Source organism: Ursus maritimus, unplaced genomic scaffold, assembly GCF_017311325.1.
Source record: "Ursus maritimus isolate PB19 unplaced genomic scaffold, ASM1731132v1 scaffold_10, whole genome shotgun sequence".
In the NCBI taxonomy this organism is placed as follows: Eukaryota; Metazoa; Chordata; class Mammalia; order Carnivora; family Ursidae; genus Ursus; species Ursus maritimus.
The window spans coordinates 12623649-12646937 of NW_024423344.1; the positions used below are offsets into that span (position 1 = coordinate 12623649).

The window sequence follows — 23289 nt, forward strand, 5'->3', positions numbered from 1 at the left end:
CAGTACTGTTGTTTGTAAAACTGAAGTGCATACTGAGTAGACCTGCCCCTTTGTTGGCTCTTATCTTTTCCTCCTTAGCTCCCTTTACTTCCTTCCACCTTTTCCTTCAGTCATACTTCTAGATCCTAAATAACGAATACTGAACTCTTCTCTAGATTAGTGACACATTACGAACTGTTTTCTAGGTCCTTTTTTTGTTCTATGTTATTACCAACTTCACTCCCATTCACTTACAGAAGTAGGCTTTCTTTCAATCTTGTATTTTCCAAGCTTGTTATTTCTGTTAAGATAATTTTAGAATTTATTGTCATTTAATTATTGAGCGGGATGTTTTTGAATAGCTTTTTGAGATCCGTCTTACTCATTTTGCCCTATAGTCACTGCTAAAGAGTTACGCAAGTAACAAGCACTTGACCAATTTTTGACCATGACAAATTTTTTTGACTATGTGGGTGAGTTTATTTTACAAAGACACCATGTTTACATTATTTAGTTGCAGTCTGTGGTCACAGTTGTGTATCTTTTGTTAGGAATGGTCAACATCATCTTTTACTTCTGTCAAGGCAAGGCAGAGACTTTCTTGCATTCCAGGTTCTGTGGAAAACTGGGAATCCTGTCATATTTTATTTACCTACCCCTGAAATATTTGTTCTGGGCCTTTGCTAAATATCTTCTTTGGTTGAAGGAACATAACTATGACCTTAGTTGGTTCTTGCTTTTCCTAACCTGAGGTCATGTAATTGTTCTTCTCTATTATATCTTAAAAGTTTTTGTATTATGCTTCTATATTTAGGTCACGAATCTACCTGGAATTCATTTTGTGTAAGGTGTGAGGTATAGGTATGATGTCATTTTTTGGGGGGGAGGTGAGGTATTAAAGTGTCTCAGAACTCGAAAAAAATTTCAGACCTTTTTAAAACTTTATTGAACTATAATTTACATAGCATAAAATTAATAAATTTTACCTGTTTCAAGTGTGCAATTCAGTGATTTTTAGGCAAATTTACTGAGATGTGCAATTATCACCATAATTCAGTTTTAGAACATTTTCATCTGTAAGATTCCTCATGCCAATTTACAGTTAATCCTTCGGTGGATTCTTTTTAGTTTTTTCATCTTGAGGTCTCAGTCGAGTCCAGCACTGTTGGCCATTCCTTGTCTTGAATTGAAACTTGGTGTACCCCTCCCCCCACTTTCTGATATGGCTTCTCTGCATCTTCTTCCTACCTCTTTGATCATTTTCAGATTCCTTTGCAAGCTCTTTTTTGTCTGTATTGTAAAGATGTGTCTTCTCTTATCTCTTCTCACTTTACAAGATTTCCTGAATGCTCTCAACTGTGCCCCTGTTTTAACACCAAGGATTCCCAGATCTGTCCCTAGCTCAGACATATCTCTGGAAATCTAACTGCCCACCGGCTGCCGCCGCCATCATCATCATCATCATCATCATCATCATCATCATCATCATCATCATTATTTTTCTTCCTCCTCCTTCCCCCCCCCCAACTCGTCCTATTTTTTCCCAGCAGATGGGGCAAAGCATTTTATTTCCCAGAGGGTACTTGAAAATCTTCTATTTTTTTTTTTTTAATTTTAGATTTTATTTATTTCAGAGAGAGTGAGAGAGATCACAAAAGGAGAGGAAGAGGGAGAAGCAGACTCCCCTCTGAGCAGGGAGCCTGATGCCAGGCTGATCCCAGGATCCCGAAATCATGACCTGAGCCAAAAGCAGATGCTTAACCCACTGAGCCGCCCAGGTGCCCCAATCTTTTTTTTTTTTTTTTAATGGATTTATTGGGGTGCCTGGGTGGCTCAGTGTGTTAAGCTTCTTTCTGCCTTTGGCTCAGGTCATGATCCCAGGGTCCTGAAATTGAGCCCCACATTGGGCTCCCTGCTCGGCAGGGAGCCTGCTAAACTCTCCCTTTGCCCCTCCCCCCGCTTGTGCTCTCTCTGTCAAATAAATAAACAAAATCTTTAAAAAAATGAAACGAGCGGGCGCCTGGGTGGCTCAGTTGTTAAGCATCTGCCTTTGGCTCAGGGCGTGATCCCGGCGTGCTGGGATTGAGCCCCACATCAGGCTCCTCTGCTGGGAGCCTGCTTCTTCCTCTCCTACTCCCCCTGCTTGTGTTCCCTCTCTCAATGGCTGTCTCTCTCTCTCTCAAATGAATAAATAAAATCTTAAAAAAAAAATGGAACAGATTTATTGAACCGTAACTGATAACAGAGAAAAAAACTGCATACATATTACATACAACACCTATGATACCATTACCACACAGCCGTCACTTGCAATAAACACAGTTATTACTTCCAAAAGTTTCTTTGTGTCCCTTTACCTTTTTTTTTTTTTTTTTTTTTTGGTAAGAACACACTTAACGTGAAATCTACCCTCCTAACAAATTCTTAAGTACACAACACTGTATTAACTGTAGGTGCTATGTTGTACAGAGCATTTCTAGAATTTAATCATGTTGTATAACTGTAACTTTACACCCATCGAATAACAACTCCCCATTTTCTCCTCTCACCTCCTGGCAACCACTATTCTGTTTTCTGCATCTATAAGTTTGACTATTTTAGATACCTTCTATAAATGGAATCATGCAGTATATTTGCCTTTCTGTAACTGACTTATTTCACTCAGCATAATGTCTTCCAGGTCCATCCGTGTTGTTGCAAATGGTAGGATTTTCTTCTTTTTTAAGCCTGAATAATGTTCTATTATATGTATAAAACTCTTTTTCTTTATCCATTCATCTTTTGATGAGCATTTGGGTTCTTTCCATATTTTGGCTATTGTGAGTAATACTGCAGTGAAAATGGGTGTGCAGATACCTCTTAAGAGTTATTGATTTCCATTTTTTGGATATATACCCAGGATCAGGATTGCTGGGTCATATGGTAGTTCTGTATTTAATTTTTTGAGGAAACTTCATACTGTTTTCCATAGTGGCTGCATCATTTTACATTTGCACTAACAGTGTACAGGAATTCTTTGTTCTTCACATGTTTGTCAGCACTTGTTAGCTTTTGTGTGTTTGTTTGTTTTGATAATGGCCATCCTAACAGGAGTAAAGTGATACCTTATTCTTGATTTGCATTTCTCAATGGTGAAAATAGGAAGTTTCCTTTTAAGATCAAGAACAAGACAAGGATCCCCACTCTTGCCACTTTTATTCAACATGGTACTGTAAGTCCTACCCAGAGCATTTAGGCAGTAAAGTAAAGGCAAGAAATAAAAGGAATCCAAATTAGAAAGGAAGAAGTAAAATTCCCTATTCACAGATGTCATGATCTTATATGTAGAAAACCCTTAAAGACCCTACAAAAAAACCTTTTAGAACTAATACATTCTGTTAAGTTGCAGGATACAAAATCAACATGCAAAAATCAGTTACGTTTTTATATACTATCAGTGAACTATCTGAAAAGGAGATTAACAAAAGAATTCCTTCACAATAGTATCAAAAAGAAAAAAGTTACTTCACAATAAACTTTACCAAGAAAGTAAAAGACTTATATACTGAAAACTGCAATATGTTGGTGAAAGAAATAAGACAAATAAATAGAAAGATACCAGTGTTCATGGATTGGAAGACTTAATATTATTAAAATATTAGGCAATATTTGGAACTTTTTGTTTTGTTCTCTCTGCTCTTTTCTTACTGATATGCACTGCTGCTGTTTTCATATATTAAATTTCATGTGTAAAACATGAAGGGTCTGTTTCTAGGCTAATATTTCCCATTGATCCTTTTATTTTTCTGCACCAGTAAGTACTACATCGTCTAAATTACTTTAGCTTTATAATGGGTTTTAATATTTGAGAACAAATCCATTTACAGTATTTTTTTTCAAGTATCTTGCTATTTTTGCCTTTTACATTTACATATAAATTTTTTAAAAATTTGCCATGTTTCTTTTAAAAGCAAAACCTGGGCTTGATTGGGGTTGTATTGACTACATAATTAACTGGGAAGATTTGCTATCTTTATGGTATTTGAAATTTTCAGTCCAGTCTATGGTTTCTCTTTATTTATTTAGGTTTTCTTTAATTTCTGTCAGTAAAGTTTTATGATTTCTCTGTAAAAGTTACATCTTTTGTTAGATCAACTTGTAAGTAGTTTATGCTCTTCTATGTAAATTATATTTTTAAACTTTTTATTTGCTATCCATATGAATACAGTTGATTGGTTTGCTTTTAAACCTTTTTATTTTGAAATAATTATAGGTTTAAAGTTGCAAAAATAGTACATAGAAATCTGTAACCCTTCACTCATCCTCTGCCAGTGGTGACATTATGTAACTGAAGTACAGTATCAAATAAGGAAATTGACATTGGCATAATATTGTTAATTAGATTACTGATTTTATTCAGTTTTCCCAGGTTTTTGAATAATATTTTTTTCTCTCTCTCTGTCTCTGTGTAGTTCTGTATAGTTTGATCCTGTGTATAGGTTCATGTCATTACCATCACAGTCAAGACACAGAATTGTAAAGGAATTCCATAATGCTACCTCTTAGTCTCATCTGTGTACACTGGCAACCACTAATCTGTTCTCCATGTCTATAATTTTGTCATTTTGAGAATGTTAAATTAATGAAACCATATAGCATTGGCTATATGACACTATGGCTCTTTCAATAAGCGTAGTGACAGTAAGTTATTGCATGTATCAGTGAGTCAGTTCTTTTTATTACTGAGTAGTATTTCATTGTATGCATTTATCAGAATTTGTTTAACCATTCATTTATTGAAGGGTTTTGGATTGCTTCCGGTTTTGGGGTATATGAATAAAACTCTTACAAATATTCTTGTACAGATTTGGATGAACACAGGCTTTCATTTCTTGGGAAAAATTCCCAGGAGTGCAATTGCTGGTTTGTATGATAAGTGCATGTTCAGTGTTATGAGAAACTGCCAGATTATTTTCAACTGTGGTTATATTATTTTACATTTCTACCAGCAGTGTCTAGATTCAGCTTCTTCACATCTTTTCCTATATTTGGTGTTATTGCTATTTTCTATTTTAGCTATTCTAATAGTATGGAATGATATCTCATTGTGGTTTTAATTTGCATTTTCCTAATGATTAATGGTGTTGAACATTTTTCATATGCTTATTTGTCATTTGAATTTCCTTTTCAAATGTCTGTTCATGTCTTTACCTATTTTGCAATTGGATTGTTTAGTGTCTGCATGGTATATTTTCTCATCCTTTTACTTTCAGCATTTCATATCCATGTATTTTTAATGTTTTTGTAAGCTCCTTATATTGAAATTTTAAAGTCTTGATTTGTTTTAAACCTGATTGTATATATCATATATGTATAGCATAAAGTACATAGTATGTGCTAAGCAATGTTGTAAGTGCTATATATATTTACTTATAGCTTCCAATTTTTGTTTGGCTAATTTGTCTGTATTTTATCATATTCTTGAAAATTATATTCCTTGGATGTAAACTTTAGCTTTGCAGTTACCTTCTTTTCCCACATTGAGGATGACATTTTGCTGTCTTCTGGCTTATATTGTGCTGATTTATTAGTTTACATACCGTTCCTTTCAAAGTAATATGATTGCTTTAAGGTTTTGTTTGTTTTCTACAATTCTTATTATTATTTTGAGTTTTATTCTGTGTGGGTTCTTGAATTTGTGGATTGATATTTCATGCTGTTCTACTCAGATGGGGCCTCTGCTTTCATTTATCTTTTGGTACTCCCATGAATCGTAAGTTAAACTTTTCTGTCTTTTCTTCTCCTTTTATTCTCCTGATTTCTCTTCCAGTTCACTAATTCTCATAGCTTTTTCTAATCTGCTAATAAACTTGTCCATCGAGTTTTTAATTTCAGGTTTTTCATTTTTCATTTTTAGAAGTTCGACTTTTTGTTCTAGTTTGCTCTTTGTAATTATTCCTTGAGTTACTTTAGACTTTTATTTCCTTAAAACAATATAGTAGTTTTGTAAACTGTTTGAGAATTCTAATATCTGAAGTCTGTGTGTCCTGTCTTCGTGCCTCGTATTTCTGCTGATTCTTGTACATAGTGCCATGTTTCCTTAGGTGCTTGCTTATTTTTGATTTGATAATGCTCATTGTCCTAGAAACCTCATGGTGGGGATTCTTTGAGGTATAGAATTTGACTTACATTTGGTGCTTGGTAGTACTACCAGTCAGGGGTCACTGCATTCATGTGTTGAGGTTCTCTGGATAACTTAGGTAATGTGAACTATAGCAAATGTGCAAGCCTATGGCAAAAACTAGTTAGCTGCATCTGTTACTATGTTGCTCTGCTTATTACCGAGGTAGTTTTCTCTGCTGTTCACTGTGGCTGTTATTGAGGGCAGGGCTCATGTTGATTTCTGGCTTATCTTTGTGGATATTACCTTTTTGGAGACGGGGTAGTATTGTGCATTAATGTCAGGAGGGTCTCTTATTTGATGTTCTGCCTTGACAGGTTAAGATTTACCTCTGTCCCCCTTCCCTCATGAGACCACCAAAATTGAACTCTAGATTTGTCAGGTTTGGCAATGCCCTCAGGGCGTTAATGGATATAATGCTCCAGTGCTCCATTTACCTCTCTGGATTCCTGTATTCTTTTATTTGGGACATGTAATTTTTGGTGCTTTAACAAATAAGCTTATTTTGGATGTTTTTGTTTTCTGTTACTTATAGTTTTTGTAGTTGGAGGGTTACTGCAAATAACCCAACTTAACCATTAGTAGAAATGGAAGTGAAAATACAACTGAAAAAAATTGGGGAAATGCTTAATAAAATTTTTCATTAATTAGTAATTCATTAAGTGAGTTACTATAAATTAGGAAGTATTTTTAAATTATTTGGTTGGGGGGACAGGTTACTTTTCATGTTTATTATTAATTTTGTTTATGCCTATTTTTTTGTTTGCTTCTAATAGTTTTCTTGTTTTAGGGGTAAAAATATTTCCATCATGGCTCATTCAAAGACAAGAACCAATGATGGAAAAATTACTTATCCTCCTGGTGTCAAGGAAATCTCAGATAAAATATCTAAAGAAGAGATGGTGAGACGGTTAAAGGTGAGTAAAATTGTGTTACGTTTTGGGGCATCTGTTTAGGGTGGGCGGTTACCTGTGGAAATCACATAAGGCTGTATTTTGTTTGGGCACCTTAAAAACAAATAAAAGCTAAAAATGGCAGGGAAAGGATCGAGGAGAGTGGAAGTAGGTGAAGAACTGTAGGGTTTCCTTAGCTACTGTTAATAGGAGAGCAACTGGAAAGGTGAAGCTTAGATTTTCTAGGGCCTCCTATACTTGGGTATAAAGAATAAATCTGTAGTACTCTTACATTCATTGTTGTCTGTATAAAGTTCTCCTTTGTCCTATATCTCATTTATTTTACAAAAACAATCATTTTAACCTAAGAAAGGAAGTTTTAAGTCTTTGTACTGAGCACTTGGGCTGTATTTTACTTACTTGTAAGTTATTTTAGAGTAGGTTAAAGAGCTTTACTTTCAGCTTCTCTCTCTGCTTCTAACATGGCAGCAGTGAATCAGGATTGATGGTGACCTTCCATAGATGAGGTGGTCTGTGTATGGCTAGAGTCTCTTTATATGTGTTTGAACAATATTTTACCTTTTGTTCAGGGCAGTGATGGTGCCTGTGATTGTAAAATGGTTAAAGGAACAGAGTGGCCAAGCAGAAGGCTAAGCTGATTTATTAGTTGAGATGTTCTTTATTTTTGAGCATTTTTTTCCCCTTCTAAATTGTATCTACCTAGACATTTATGTTGCTTGATACATTATTATTTGTCTCTATTCCAAGACTGGAAAACCTGCATTAATTAATCATTGAAGACCCTGGAGCCTTAAAGCAAAGTATTGTTTTGTAGCTGTTGCTGTGTGGTTTATTTTTATTAGAAGAAAAGGACTCTAATACTTATAAATTTCACATAAAGTCTTAGTTTTGTGCATAAAGTATTAGAATGTCAGATATCACATTTTTTTTTTATTCAAAGGAAAAGACATCTTTGAGCAGATGAAAATTACAGATATGTGCTAGTTAGGAACTTGTGTCTGTTTTGTTAAAAATAGTGAAGCTACAAATCCTTTGTATGTGACACTTTTCATTTCTCTGTATCTACATTCCCTTGACCTATTGAGTTTTTAGAGAAGTGAATACTTTATTTCCTCAGATTAGTTTATATTTTAGCAATGATAGGTAAACATCTCTTTTGTTTCTAAGAAACTGTTAAATGAAGAAACTATACTTGGTTAACATTTCCTATCTTTTAGAGATGTTATTTCCTCAGACATCTTCTTTAATAGATGACTTACACATGAGCAATTGAGTTTAATAACACCATTTGAGTTGTAGACAGTTTTGAGGAATTCTCATTATCTTGCCCTTGTGTAAACTTCGTTGTTAGTTTTGGTGGAATGATTTCCACAGTGTTCACATTTAGTGTTTGTAATATGTTTTCATTATTTTTTAGACATTTATGCCCAGCAGTAATCTAGTTAATATACTTTTTCTTCATTTATTTATCTAATTTACACTTACCCACTATTTTTAGCAATCTTCTTAGAGAAATATAAAAAGGATTTAATGTGGGCTGACAGTACTATTTTTGGTATGTACTGTTATAAGAGTAAGTTTCATAAATTAAAACAGTTTGTTAACATGTAAGGTGTCATTATTTATTATTTAATTTATAGAGTTTCCTATAATATTCTATTCAAAATATACTGAACCTCTCTTTTGTGAACAGATTCTAGAAAAAGACATGGTTTCCTGCATGTAGGTTTTTTTTTCTTTGTCTCTTTTCATGATATGCCTAGGCCATCAAAGCATATATCTTAAAAGAATAAAATTAGAAAGTGAGGAGAGTAGTCCTGGACCTTGTACCCATAAACTAACTATAGTGCCAGACTGGAGGGATTAGTTTACGGTTGGTTCTGGCATCTGGCATAGTAGAACTGAGGGTCCTCCCTGTGAGGAACACTTTCCCAAGAAGGCATTGGAGAACTTACTACTCAGAAATCTAGCTCTAGGGGCGCCTGGGTGGCACAGCAGTTAAGCGTCTGCCTTCGGCTCTGGGCGTGATCCCGGCGTTGTGGGATCGAGCCCCACATCAGGCTCCTCTGCTATGAGCCTGCTTCTTCCTCTCCCACTCCCCCTGTGTTCCCTCTCTCGCTGGCTATCTCTATCTCTGTCAAATAAATAAATAAAATCTTAAAAAAAAAAAAGAAATCTAGCTCTATAGCAGAGTAGAAATCCTTATATTTTTCAAGGACCAGGTCATAGGTAAATTGATAGTTGGTGGCCAGCCCCTCTTGTTGATTAGTATTTGCAGCACCACCTAGTGGATGCCAGATGGTCACCTTTCCATTAGGGTTATTTAAATGTGTATTCCTGTCAAGTTAGGCAATTTAAAGCCTCATTTGAGGTAAGAATACTGTGGACTGAGGGTTCATTGTGACAACTAATACCGAAATTAGAAAAAGCTCTTCATAGAATTCAACGAGTACCATTCCTCACCATTTTTATTTCTGTCCTACTTCTTTGATATAAATGTTTTTGAAAAAGGAACCATTTCTTATAGGTTCTTTCTGCTTACTCCATATATGCCATTTGAATCCTACTAATAAACTGTCCATGTCATGTTCTCTTTTACTGTGGCACAAAAAATACTTTGTTGGATGCTATGGTAGTCACTTCGTGGTAGCTTTTTACCGTTTAGGAATACATTTTCATCATCCTTTCTTTAATCTGTTTATTGTCTTTTAGCCGAATATACAAGTCCATGTATCTGGAGTGGTTTATGGGTCAGATGGAAAAATAAATTGTTTTTTTCTTTTCCTAGGTTTTTTCTTTAGAAGTATAATAAAAGGAGTAGATATATTATAAAGAGGGGTTGCTCTTTTGAAGACAGACATATTCCTTTTAGTCCATTGTGAAAGTGAGAACAGAAACGCCATGTAAGGCTAGTTTTAAACTTTTTATCTGGTTAGTGGGTATGATGGGTACATGAAAAGTATTTTACCCTTTTAAAGAAAAGTTATTTTTCCTGTAGTTTGAGAAGGATCTTTTCTCTCAGACACTTAGAGGGGAAAAATGAAAGTACTGTATATTATTTATTTGGAAGTTAATCTTTGCAGTTAATATGGTTGTTATTTCAAATGACTATTTTTGCATGAAGGATTTCATTATTTCATTATTTTGTTTTTGAATAGATGGTTGTGAAAACTTTCATGGATATGGACCAGGACTCTGAAGAAGAAAAGGAGCTTTATTTAAACCTAGCTTTACATCTTGCTTCAGATTTTTTCCTCAAGCATCCTGACAAAGATGTTCGCTTACTGGTAGCCTGCTGCCTTGCTGATATTTTCAGGATTTATGCTCCTGAAGCTCCTTATACATCCCCTGATAAACTAAAGGCAAGTACTGATTTAAAGAACTTCCAGGATTGACTGATACTTTCAATTTATGTTTGTAACTAAATTGGGACTTAAAGTATTTAGATACTGCAGCAGTCTTTTGTTAAACAACTTCTTTTTTTTTTAAAGAACTCCCCCACCCCTCATTTAGTACTTACTTTTGTAAAACAATTTTTGATCTTTAGGATAGGAAGTAGCTTAGTGCAGTGTATTCTATATTTCTTATATTATCATTAGTTCTATTTCAGTGACACTCGGGGGGTGGGGGTGGGGGGATACTCCCTTTTCCCTTTTGAACATCTATACTAAAGACCGTATTCGTTATTTAAAACATAGTATGTAGTATAAGCCTGAATTTATACTCTATGAGTCCTAATGTGTGTGTGGTGTGAATTGCTTGGAAGGAAATACAGTGAACAAAATTTTAATGAACAGGTAGAAAAGACACCTAGTACTTGGTTAAAGTAGTTGTAAGTAAAGCCATATGAATAGAAAATCTTTAAAAGATGATAAAAGGGGAATAGCATGATTAATCCAGCTGCTAGAAAGTGTGAAATAACTAGAGCTGTGCAAAAAGATATTGAATAAAACAGGTTGGAAAACTAGAAAAACCATTAGTAATAAAAGGTAATTGTGGGGGTGCCTGGGTGGCTTCCTCAGTTAAGCATCTGCCTTCAGCTCAGGTCATGATCCCTGGGTCCTGGGATGGAGCCCAGCTTAGTGGGGAGTCTGCTTCTCCCTCTCCCTCTCCCTCTGCACCACCCCTCCGCTTGTGGTCTCTCTCACTTTCTCTCTCTCAAATAAATAAAATCTTTAAAAGAAAGAGATAATTGTGGAAATTGTGGGTTAGAGAATGAGTCTATAGGAAGATTATTAATACCAGTGTGGAGAAAATGATGGCAATATAGGTTTATTTCATTTAACAAGTATTGATGTTAAATTATGTGTTAGGAACTGGGTTTACAGTGATGAAAAAGAGTCCTGATATGATTCCTGATAACTTTGATCAAGTCTGCCAAAATTCTGGTGTGGAATGCCCAAACTGGTTTGGGCATGATTGTTTACTATTTTAATTGGTAAAGAATCTCAGGATAGGGACAGTATTTGTCACCTGAAGGTAGAATTGAAGTATGAAATTTGAGAATGGTCAGAGGTTTAAGTAGGTATCATGAGCTGGTCTGTGGAGTTGTGTACCCAGGTATATATTTTGTTTTCTAGTTATAGACCTCTAATTTGGAGATGGCCTGTGAGGCTCTTCCTTACCGGTGTCTTGTTGGCATTCTTATGAAGAGGAAGGTCTTAAGAGTGCTGCTGCAGGTTTCTTCTACCTCTCAGGGCTTTGGGGTAATGAAAAGTCCTCCCCAGAGAATACCTACCTCTCTGTTCTCTTTATAACAGGACAGTTTATAAGAAGAATATTGAGGAGCTGTGATTAAAGTAGAGTCTTTTTGGATTATTCCATAGCTGAAAAATTTACAGTATCTTTTTTTTTAAAAAATATTTTATTTATTTATTCGACAGAAATAGAGACAGCCAGCGAGAGAGGGAACACAAGCAGGGGGAGTGGGAGAGGAAGAAGCAGGCTCATAGCGGAGGAGCCTGATGTGGGGCTCGATCCTGTAATGCCGGGATCACGCCCTGAGCCGAAGGCAGACGCTTAACTACTGTGCCACCCAGGCACCCCAAAATTTACAGTATCTTAACTTTTTCTGCTCAGATTTTTTGGTCTTCTTTAAGTGACTCTTTTCTTTTATGGGGGTAGTACTTAAAAACTATTCTTTTCCAGGGTGTTCTCTAAACGTGTATGGAGTAGTTTTCACTGTTGATTAGCACAAAGTTTGTATTTTTCTTTGTCTGTAGTAGCAATAGTAGAAAACTGTGACACTTTGATGCTCATATTTCCACTGTAAGTTTATCATCATCAGAAAACCCTTTTTATATACTTGGCTTCATGTGTAGGTCAGTGATCGTTGGAGAGGTTATAAATGAGTGGCTGTTGTCTTTTGTCTCCAGATAGTCATTGTGGCACTTGGTTTTCTTTTAGTCACAGTCTTTAGTTAGGAGGATTTATTCACAAAAGATGTATTTTGTACAGTACTACTATCAAAGTAACCATTTTTGAAGGATGTACTTACCATAGTATTCTTTTGAAAAGCTAGTCAGTTAACTGCATATTTCTTCCCTTTTAAAAATATTCTTATCCTTTTACTTATAAGGGACACATTTTTCTCTTTTCTTTTTATTTATTTAATATTATTTATATTTATTTATTGATTAGCATGATTTCTTTCTTTTTTTTAAAGATTTTATTTATTAGAGAGAGAGAGACAGCGAGAGAGGGAACACAAGCAGGGGGAGTGGGAGAGGGAGAAGCAGCCTTCCCGTCAAGTGGGGGTAGCCTGATGCAGGCCTCGATCCCAAGACCCTGGGATCATGACCTGAGCCGAAGGCAGACGCTTAACGACTGAGCCACCCAGGCGCCCCTGATTGGCATGATTTCTTTGCAGAATTAGCTTTTATAATTTTACCCTCTTCCAGAATATTAAGAACATCATCTCCATAAAAATTGCCTTAAAGGGACATTGAACCTATCTCTATCCAGGTACAAAAGGAAGACGTAGTAAAAAATCAAAAGCCAACAGATAGAGACAGATTGAGAAATGGTGGGGAAAAAAAACAAGTAATTATAATGATTAGGTAGGTAGCTTGAAAGTTAACTTCTCCAGTTCTTTTTAAAATTTCTAAGTTTCTGTGATCTAGTGTGTTTTCACTTGGTGATTTATTTTGGAATTTTAAGTTTCCTAAACTGTGTTTTTGCTGTATAATTACCTATATAGTACTGTTCCAGCAAACCTAATTAGCTCTCAGTCACATTATTAGTATAACCTTTGTTATTAGTATGTAATACTAATACTAATAACATTATAAATATAACCTTTGTTATACTGATAATAGGATAAATTTTGGTTTACTAGTTTTTGGGTTTAGTTTTTTAACTTGTTTGAAGATGAAGTTTTTCATTCTCTAAGATCATGGTAAATCATTTACTATTTTCCTGTGAAGGGTAATAAGATATTTAGTGTTTTATGTGATAAGGTTTTATATGATAAGGTTCTTTTAAAAAGTTCCAGCCAAATACAGTCTTGTCCCGTGTTGTCATCCCCCCCACCCCCCGCGGTTCTTTACAATTTATCATGGTAGATAATACACATGAGTACTGAATTAGCTTTAGGAGGTTAGTGAGTATTTTCATTTAGAATTCATAATCTAAATAATACCTTGTCTCTTTTTCTTGAAGGATATATTTATGTTTATAACAAGGCAGTTGAAGGGGCTAGAAGACACAAAGAGCCCACAATTCAATAGGTATTTTTACTTACTTGAGGTAAGCAATGTATCTCGAGAAGACATTTTAAATTGGTTTTTGTGCTTGTATATTTTTACTAATTAAAGTGTTTACCTTTCATTTTTTTTTCTTTTTATTTTAGAACATTGCTTGGGTCAAGTCGTATAACATATGCTTTGAGTTGGAAGATAGCAATGAAATTTTTACCCAATTATACAGAACATTATTTTCAGTTATAAAGTAAGTTTATTTTACTAGGCATGTAACATTTTTTTAAATATAAAGAATTTAGAACTTACAGGTGAATATGCATAAACTGTGTTTGTTATGATGAATATATGGAAGCCTAAGAGTTGTAACTTAAGAACTCATTAACATTATTTTTATAGATGTTTTAAAAATGAATAGAATTTAACTTTGTATTATAAGGTATACACAAGAATGGTATAAGGCAACCTATAGCCAAAAAAAATGTTTTTTGGATTATATTTTTGCCTTTTAATTAAATATTACCGACTCTCTGATTCATGTAAATAGTTGAGGTTTTTTTGTGTATTCTTTAATATTACCTATTGGAATCAACTTCAAGGCAATTTGATTTTCTGAATTTAAGGTAAAACTAAAGATGACATTTGATTTAATTACTTTTGATTGTGAGACTGGTTAAAATTAGGGAAAAATAATCCAAGAAATGTAGTTTAAAAATATATTTTTGATACCACTGTAAGATTTGGGAGAGGGAAACTTTAAATGAATATATGGAATTTGATTTAATTAATATTTTAATATCATGTTTTATAAAGTGTAGTGTTTGTCAACACCATGTTATGAGTAAATCCTGTACAGTTTATAATGTCTATTTTGAATTTCAGCAATGGCCACAATCAGAAAGTTCATATGCACATGGTAGACCTCATGAGTTCTATTATTTGTGAAGGTGATACAGTATCTCAGGAGCTTTTGGATACAGTTTTGGTAAATCTGGTACCTGCCCATAAGGTAAGTAGCAGTATGTACTGAAGTATGTCTAGAGCCCATTAATATTAAGGTCAAGAGCTTGTGCTTATGCTCTAAATATAATTTTTCCTGCTTCAACCATAGTTTTGGAGAATCTTTTTTAATTGATTAATATTAATATTAGTCATGCTTAATGCTTAATAAAACATGGTACACTTGTTACTAATTAAATTAAATAGACGTAGTTTATGTGATAAAATATCTGTAATAACTCAGTTTTGTATAGGGTATGTTTCAGGAGTGATAGCTACTTCCATGCTGTCACAAAACTTTACATGTCAGGAGATGCTGAAACCAGTTAGAGCCTTAAGTGAAAAACAGCAGTAATGTAGATGGAGAGGAGGGGTGAAATTAAAAGGGAATTCTTTACTAATTTGTGGACAAAAGGATATGCTGATGACAGTGTTTTTTCCCTGGGTGATGTTAATCAAGATGTGTGTTTGTGTGTCATGTCCTTTGAAAATGATTAACTCTCCAGTAAACAGTTGGAAATAAATAATGGTTCTGTGAAAGAGACAAAAGAGAGAGGTTAAAGAGAGGGACCAGTCACCAGTATAAAGATCTGTGCAAACTGAAGACCTTTTTGCAAGATATAATCTAAGTTTTATAGGTATATGACATTTATACAAATAGTGCTTCAATGGAAATGACCTCATAATTTAATATTTCCCAGACTCTCAAAGAAGATAGTCCATCAATGCTGAAAGTCAGATACTGCAAATAGACCTAAAAATTCAAATAAATATTAGATAAAAATAATACCCTTAAATGAATTTAAGATAACATATGCTTAAAGGGATCGAATACGTACAAATAAGAGTTAAAAACATGATAGCTAGATATACGAAAGGAGAAGTTTAGGAAAAAGGTAGAAATGAAATATGGTCATTGAAATTAAGATCTCTGTAGGATTATAAAATGACGTTTAGAGAACTGGGAGACAGATCAGAGGAAATTACACAGATAAAGTGAGATAAAGGAAACATAGAAGATACTGAGACATGAAAAATAGAATAAAAAGGACCAATATATTTAGTAGTGATTTCAGAACACAAAGTAGAAAGTCGAGAAGAAATGTGTACATAGGAATTTGCTTAATATGTTCCAGATATGTCGAAAAGCATGAATTTATGGGTTAAGTAGCAAGTGTCATGAGAGGAATAAATAAAAACAAATCCCAGTCTAAGAACATCCTGTAGAAATTATACAACACCAAACCAAAGATAATCTGTAAAGCACCCAGAGGGAAAAGACATAGCTCTCACCAAGGAATAATGATTAAACTGATTGCTCACTTCTCAGTAGCAAGGATAGATGCCAGAAGATAATAGAACTGTATTTCCGAAGTGCTAAGAAAAAATAATTGTGCATTTGTGTGTGTATGTGTGTGTAGTTGCATATCCAATTTGAGTGAAATTAAGACATTAAATATTTACTTGTCAAGATTCGTCCTGAAAGAACTACTATGTGAGTGCTGTAGAATGATGGAAATTGAATTAAAAGAAGCAAGAAAGAAGACATAATGGTGAACAAAGAAATGCATTCAATAAGAACTGATCTATAAAAAAAAAAAAGTGGCAATAGTAATTATAATGATTAAAGAGATTAACAAAATGGTCCCGAACTACTGAATATGAATAACATATAAGATTGAATGGCTTAATGGAGTTAATGAGTGATCTAATCTTGGTGGTGATCAAGAGTATATAGCTATTGATTAACTTCTAACTTGAAGTATTCATATTAAAATTTTCAGGGTTACAGTAAAAGGAAGAATTACAGTAAATGTAAATGGTCTAAATTTACAACTTAAAACATTGTCAGATTTGATTGAAAATAATCCAGCTCTTCAATAAGAGATAAGAACAAAATACTGTTGCAAAAATGTTGAGAGCTTTTGAAGGGATGTAAAAGAGACTTGCCAGGAATGTACTAACTGAAAGAAAACTGAAGCAGCTTGTACTGATATTAGATGTAATAGTCTTTACTGTGTAAAGAAGGAATTTGTCGAAGGATAAAGGGTTTAGTTCTCAAGAAGGTATTCAAACTTGCATGTACATAGGCTGAAAATATATAGGGTTTGTACATAGGCTGAAAATATATAAAGTATAAATTGAAAGAGTTATTAAGTAAGAGAAAGAAACAAACTCAAAATTTGGTGGGCCATTTTAACACTTCTCCCAGTGATTATAAATTAAGTAAATCAGTAGTTTATAAGAATATTGAGGATTTGAAACAAAAACAAGTTTATAGCAACCATAATTTATTGAAAGAATAAATCCTGATGGGCAATTATAAAATATTTAGAAATAATAATGAAAATGATACATATTAAAACTTGTGGGATACAACTTAAAATGTTTTTAAAATTAGTTTTATTAGGTAAGTGTCCAATTCAAGAAGTTATAAAAATATCAGAGTATACAAAGTATGTAAGGAAGAAAAGAATGAAATACAGAAATCAATGAAATAGAAAATATAGTGACAGGTGCCTGGGGTGGCTCAGTCAGTTAAGTGTCTGCCTTCAGCCCAGGCCATGATCCCAGAGTCCTGGGATCGAGTGCCTCATTGGGCTCCCTGTTCAGTAGGGTGTCTGCTTTTCTGCCTCTCCCCTGGCTCATGCTTACTTGCGCGCACGCGCTCGCTCTCTCTCTCACTGTCTCTCAAATAAATAAATAAAATTTTTAAAAGAAAAAAAAAGTGACATTTCACAGAATCTCAAAGCTGGCAATATGAAAATGTATTGAATAAACAAATCCTTGGCAAGTTGAATCAGGAAAAAGGAGATGGTATCTATATACACTTTTAGAATGAAATGGGAACCGCAGACATTAAAAAAAATAAAAGTATAATTCCATGAAGAATATTTTATGCTAACATATTTGGAATTAGGTAAAAGAAATTCCTAGAAAGTGTAACTTGCCAGATTTGTCTTGAGAGAAAATCTTGAATAACCTTTAACCAGCAAAAGAGATCTAATTGGTTTTAAATACTATATCCATAAAATGAACAAAATCCCTTCCTCCCAAACAACAATAGCAACCATAATAAAAGCAACAGCAGTAGAACACAAACTTACCACAAAAGAACTGAAAATGAGTCAGGAGATACCTACTAATCATTTGAATTGCATTATAATCTTAATATCAAGCAAACTTTTCCAGATTATAGAAAATGAAGAAATGCTCCACAATTTACTTCATGAATGGATATAATCTTCATAGGGAAACTAGACAAAACCAAGCAAGTAAGAAGAATCATAGGCTAATTTAAAGTCATAATGACATAAATTCAACATAGAGTAGTAGCATTTGGAATGGTATAAACTAATATTGATAATGAGCAAACTGGCTTTATTTTAGGAAATTAAGAATGGGTTAACATTAGAAAATGTTAACAATAGACTAAGATTTTTATGTAAATTAACAGATCAAAGAAAATATCAATAGATGTTGAAAAAGACCATGTGATAAAATTCAGTATAATTTATGATAAAACCTCTTAGCAGATTTGAAATAGCAAGGAACTTCCATAAAGTGATAAGGGTATGTATGATACTGTACTTAATGGTGAAATGCTGGAGCATTTTTTTTGAAGGTTAGTAACACTTCTACTCAGGAAAAAGGCAACACTGCCATTTCTAATCAGCATTAATTAAAGGTCTTATGTTAGTGGAATAAAATGGGATAAAAGATAAAAGGATCAGAAAGAAGAAATAAACTGAAATTATTTGCGGATAATATGCAGAAAACACAAAACTATATACAGATAAGTTTCTAGAACAAATAAGAAAATTCTGCAAGGTGCTAGATATAAGTTCAATATATGAAAAGCTGTTAGTATAATTTAATAAGTTTGTAGTGTTAACAAAGACTTGAGCTGCTTAGAAATTTCACAGAAATGTGCAACTTTATGTTAAATCATAGTTGACTAAAAAGTATAAAGACTTAAATATGCTGTGTGATTTGTTATATTTATGGGATGGAAAACTCAGTATCATAATGATGCCAGATTTCTGCATAGGAATAGATAATCCAATCAAAAGAGAAGGTTTGTGTGTGGGTGATTTGACAAACTGATTTTAAAATTCACATTGAAGAGCAAATGGCCAATAATAGCTAACCATTTTTGAAGGAGAATAGAAAGTGTGGACTTAATTCTACCACCTGGTGTTAAGACTCTGTTTCCATATATCCCTTTGACTATAATCAGGCAGTAATAGACAAAGGGACATATGGAAGTAATGGAGAATTTACAAGTGGATGCATAATTATATAGAAACTTGAGAATGTGGATATTATAGTAGGTCACTGGAGGGAATAACAGACACTTTAATGACTGGTTTTAGGACAATCAGATATCCATATGGGAAATAATATTATTTTACACCATACATAAAAATAAATTACAGGTAGAATAAAGATCTAAATCTGAAAAATCTTTAAATTTGTATTTCAAAATATAAAGCAACATCTAAATCTCATTGTGGAGGAGAATTTCTTAAGAAAGATACAGCAAGCACAAGCCAAATAGTAAAATATTGATATATTTGGTTGCATTAAGTCTAGAAACTTCTCTAAGATACCATGAACATTGTGAAAAGACAAATATAAGCTAAGATACGTTATACATAAAATTGACAAAGGTTTAGTATGTAGAATTTATAGAGAAACACTACAAATAAATAAGGACAAAAAAGCCTATGTGAAAAATGGCAGAGGTGGAATTTACAAAAAATTATTTCTTATATGCCCAAGGAAGCATGTATAAGACATACAATTTAATGTCTGTGAATAGGAGAATGAGTAAATAAGCTGTAGTATATTATATGGTAAAATACTAAACAGCAGTTGGAAAGGAAATAATTCAATGGAAGCATCAATGCAGGTAAATCTAAAAATATGCTAAATGTGAGTTTCAGGATATCTACAGTGTAGATACTGTTTCCTGTAATGTTTTTAAATTGGAGCAATTCTCTTTTAGATCTTTGGTCTTGATTGTTTTTGTTATCATCAGAATCTCTTAGAAACATGTTTTCTTACGATATTTTCTCTTGTACCTTTTTTCTTCTCATATTTTACTGTTTGTTATGTTTCTTGTTGTATCATTGACCTTATCTATGCTCTGAGATGTGCTTGAGTATATCTGCTGTCCCATAGCTGCCCCAAACTCTCATCTTTCCCCACCTGTGGTCCCCCTGTTCTTGTTCACATTAGAACCCAGTTCATTCTTTCAGGATGTTTTGGTTCTTCTGGACCTGGGGTAAAACAATCTGTATTTGTACTCAGCTGAGCTGATTTGACTTCGGGACTGGTTTTGGAATGACTGTCTCCTCTTCTAATAAACATTTATTGGTCTTTTCTATGTGGTTTACCTTATGCTGTGAATGAGATAGGAAGAGAATATAATTATCCTTTCTTGGAAGGGAGCTTATGATCTAGGTAGACCAGTTAGTCTCAAAAGAAGAAAAGTGGCTTTGCCTTCTCTTTTATTCTAATTGAGTTTTAGTTTCATCATTCATTTACTCAGGAGTATCTTTTTGGAATACAGTTAATATTTTGTTTTTCATAGTTAGAGATATATAATATAGATATTTGTGTTTTTCAGAATCTAAACAAGCAAGCATATGATTTGGCAAAGGCTTTACTGAAGAGGACAGCTCAAGCTATTGAACCATATATTACCAATGTAAGTCTTTCTCATAATTGGTTGTCAAAAGGATTAGCCAACATTTTAAAGATAGCTAGAAGCAAAATTTTGGCAGGTACATACTTTTAAATTTTGTACTGTTTTAATCACTAAATAATATATTTTCTTTCTCCTTAAAATTATTCTCATTTATTATTATATGGAAAGTTAGCTCTCACCTTGTTTGTTCATTCATTTGCTTCTTTCAAATTGCTTAAGAACTAAAATAGCTCTTATTTTGGTTAGCAAGATACACTGTTTCTAATGTTACAAATAGAATTAAATGTAATTAGATAAAACATATGGAACTTCTCATTATTCAGGGAAGTTACAGCTTTTTGGAGATTAAATTGATTTGTACAAGAAGTAGATATGAACTAATATCAAAGCTTTAAAGTTGAAGGCAAGTATGAATGGCAGCAATTTGATGACTATTGTCTCTCTTGCTGTCCCTGGGGTAGATTTCTGTTCATTAGCCTTTTCTGAAAAAGGGGAAGAATTGAGATGATATGAGCCCTTCCAATATTATCCCAAATCTGCTTATTTACACTTGACCATCTTTTAGCTATTTTCAGAAGTGTATTTTAGCTGATAGATTGGTTCACTGATAAAAGCTTATTTTAAGTTTTATTTTCTCTCCATAGTTCTGTTGACTTGCACAACTCTAGAGGACACCATTCACATGGAGTGTATTCACATGAGTGGTGCCTCCTGGAACAAATCTAGAACACAGTGTTAATGTTGGCCTCTGGAATTATGTAGCAGTTCTCTCTACTTACTTTCCACTTTTCACCCACCTTCAAATATGTAAAGGATGTAAATCTGTCTCTTGGCATAAACTGAGAAACAAAGTCCTTTATAATCACTTATGTATATAATTTTCCTGAAGTTTATTGAAGGAGCATATTTCCTGTAGTATATAAAAAATGAAGTCAGTATATAAAATACATCATGAAAAGATGTGCTTTGAAAAAGTAACAAACTTTATAGAACAGTATCTTGGTAAATTCCAGTTTTTGTTTCTGGCTTATGGCCTTAAATAATTCTAAACACATGATGATTTGGAAAAATGTATTTGATTTGTAAGGAAATTATTTTGGAGGGTGAACTTTCAGAAGCTGGACAAATTGTGTAATCTTTCTTAATAGCTCCAAATTGGCAGGGAATTCTAAATAATGATTTCTGCAAGTTTTGTGACTCTTGGTTATTGGCCAGAATAAATTGGTTGGCTTGAGTGGGTTGAGTTTTTTTTTCATTATTGACCTAATGGCTTTTGAAGTGTGTGGACACAGACTTAAGCATTCTGCGTGATTAATTAGCCTTCCCTTTTCCTTTGCTTCAAGTGCATCTGAATGACTATCTTCATGGCCCATTAGATACACTAGGTGAGCTCCTCCTGGTGGTCATTTCTTTAAATTGGTATTACCAAGCCAGATGTTTTTTAGGGAACACTTAAATTTTTTTGATGCCTTTTTTTCTGCCCCCCCCCCAACCAAACAAATAACACTATCCCATGTTAATATCTTTTCTAGACTTGGGGAAAGAAATATTTGATTGGATAATAAAAGAAAGAAAGGTCCAAGATGGAACGCTGGTATTTGTTGGAGCTAGGTGATGAGGTTCATTATAGTATTCTCTCAGCATATGTTAATGTTTGAATATACTTATAATTAGAGCTAAAAGAAAAAGGACCAGAGAAATACTTTTAGCAATCTCAGGTGCTTACATTTCCCTGTCACTAATACCTTATGTTAATTGCCTGTTCTTAGTTCTTGCCTGCAGAAGTAGAGCGGCCCTCTCCATACTTTCTTGTGGTATCTTTATCAGAAGATGAGGGGCGAGAGGTACAAGGCTAGTAGAATAGTCCGAGCATACTTCCAATTGTATATTTATTCCCAGTACTTGGTCCATTGTTTGATCTCTTGTTTTTTTGTTCCTTGCTTTATTTAATGGTTAGCTAAGAAGTCATTAAGAATTGCTTCCCCCCCCTTTGTTCCCTTATACATCTTTTTTTTCTACTTCAGACTTTGACCTAGTGAACTTAATTGTCTTGTAGGATAAAATGAATTACAATATTAAAATAATTCTCAGCTTTTTTGAACTTGTACATGTAGTAGCCATTATTCATTTATCTTTCTAGTAGAGAATTAGCAAGCAAAAATACAGGTAGATGCTGAGATAATAATAACTACATTTCTATCTCTTTTTTCCCTACTTTTTTTCACTATCAGGGATATGATGTAGACACATTCAAGTTTGTTCTTTATAGTGATTCTTAAATACTTAGGACTTAAATCGCTGGTGTTACAGATTATTTTTTAAAAATAAAATGTGTCACTTAACAAACTAAAAAGTGTATGTATTTTTTGAAAAGGTCAAACTATCAGAAACAAAAAGTATGTAATGACCTATCAAAAAACTTTCTGCATGAATCACTTCTTGGTAATTTTATTTATTTTATTTTTCATCAGAACTTTTTTTTTTTTTCTCGAGAAAGAGAGAGGAACAGAGAGGGAGTGTGCACGCCTGCGAATGAGCAGGTGGGAAGGGGCAGAGAGAGAATCTTAAGGAGGCTCCACAATGTGGTGCTCCATCTCACAACTCTGAGATCATGACCTGAGCCAGAATCAGGAGTTGGACACTGAACCAACTGAGCCACGTAGGCACCCCAGCAATACATTATTTTTTATTTTTTAATTTTTTTTAAATAATATTTTTTTATAAATTATTTTTTAATTACTGTATGTCGATGGTTTTTTTTTTAAAGACATACTGCTGTGGCACACTTAATAGACTACAGCATTTTTAATTTTTTTTAATTTT

At 33.7% G+C, this 23289-nt stretch overlaps 1 protein-coding gene across 1 annotated transcript in view; it reads left to right on the forward strand.

Annotated features, from left to right (window-relative positions):
* The window catches only part of PDS5B (PDS5 cohesin associated factor B), a 186857-nt gene that overhangs the window by 60937 nt on the left and 102631 nt on the right, over positions 1–23289 (forward strand). Inside the window, exons 2-7 of the mRNA XM_040621970.1 lie at positions 6930–7056; positions 10212–10415; positions 13714–13800; positions 13904–14001; positions 14634–14760; positions 20386–20466. Coding sequence (XP_040477904.1) covers positions 6949–7056; positions 10212–10415; positions 13714–13800; positions 13904–14001; positions 14634–14760; positions 20386–20466 — 705 coding nt within the window. The 5' untranslated portion in view covers positions 6930–6948. The remainder of the gene's footprint in view (positions 1–6929; positions 7057–10211; positions 10416–13713; positions 13801–13903; positions 14002–14633; positions 14761–20385; positions 20467–23289) is intronic.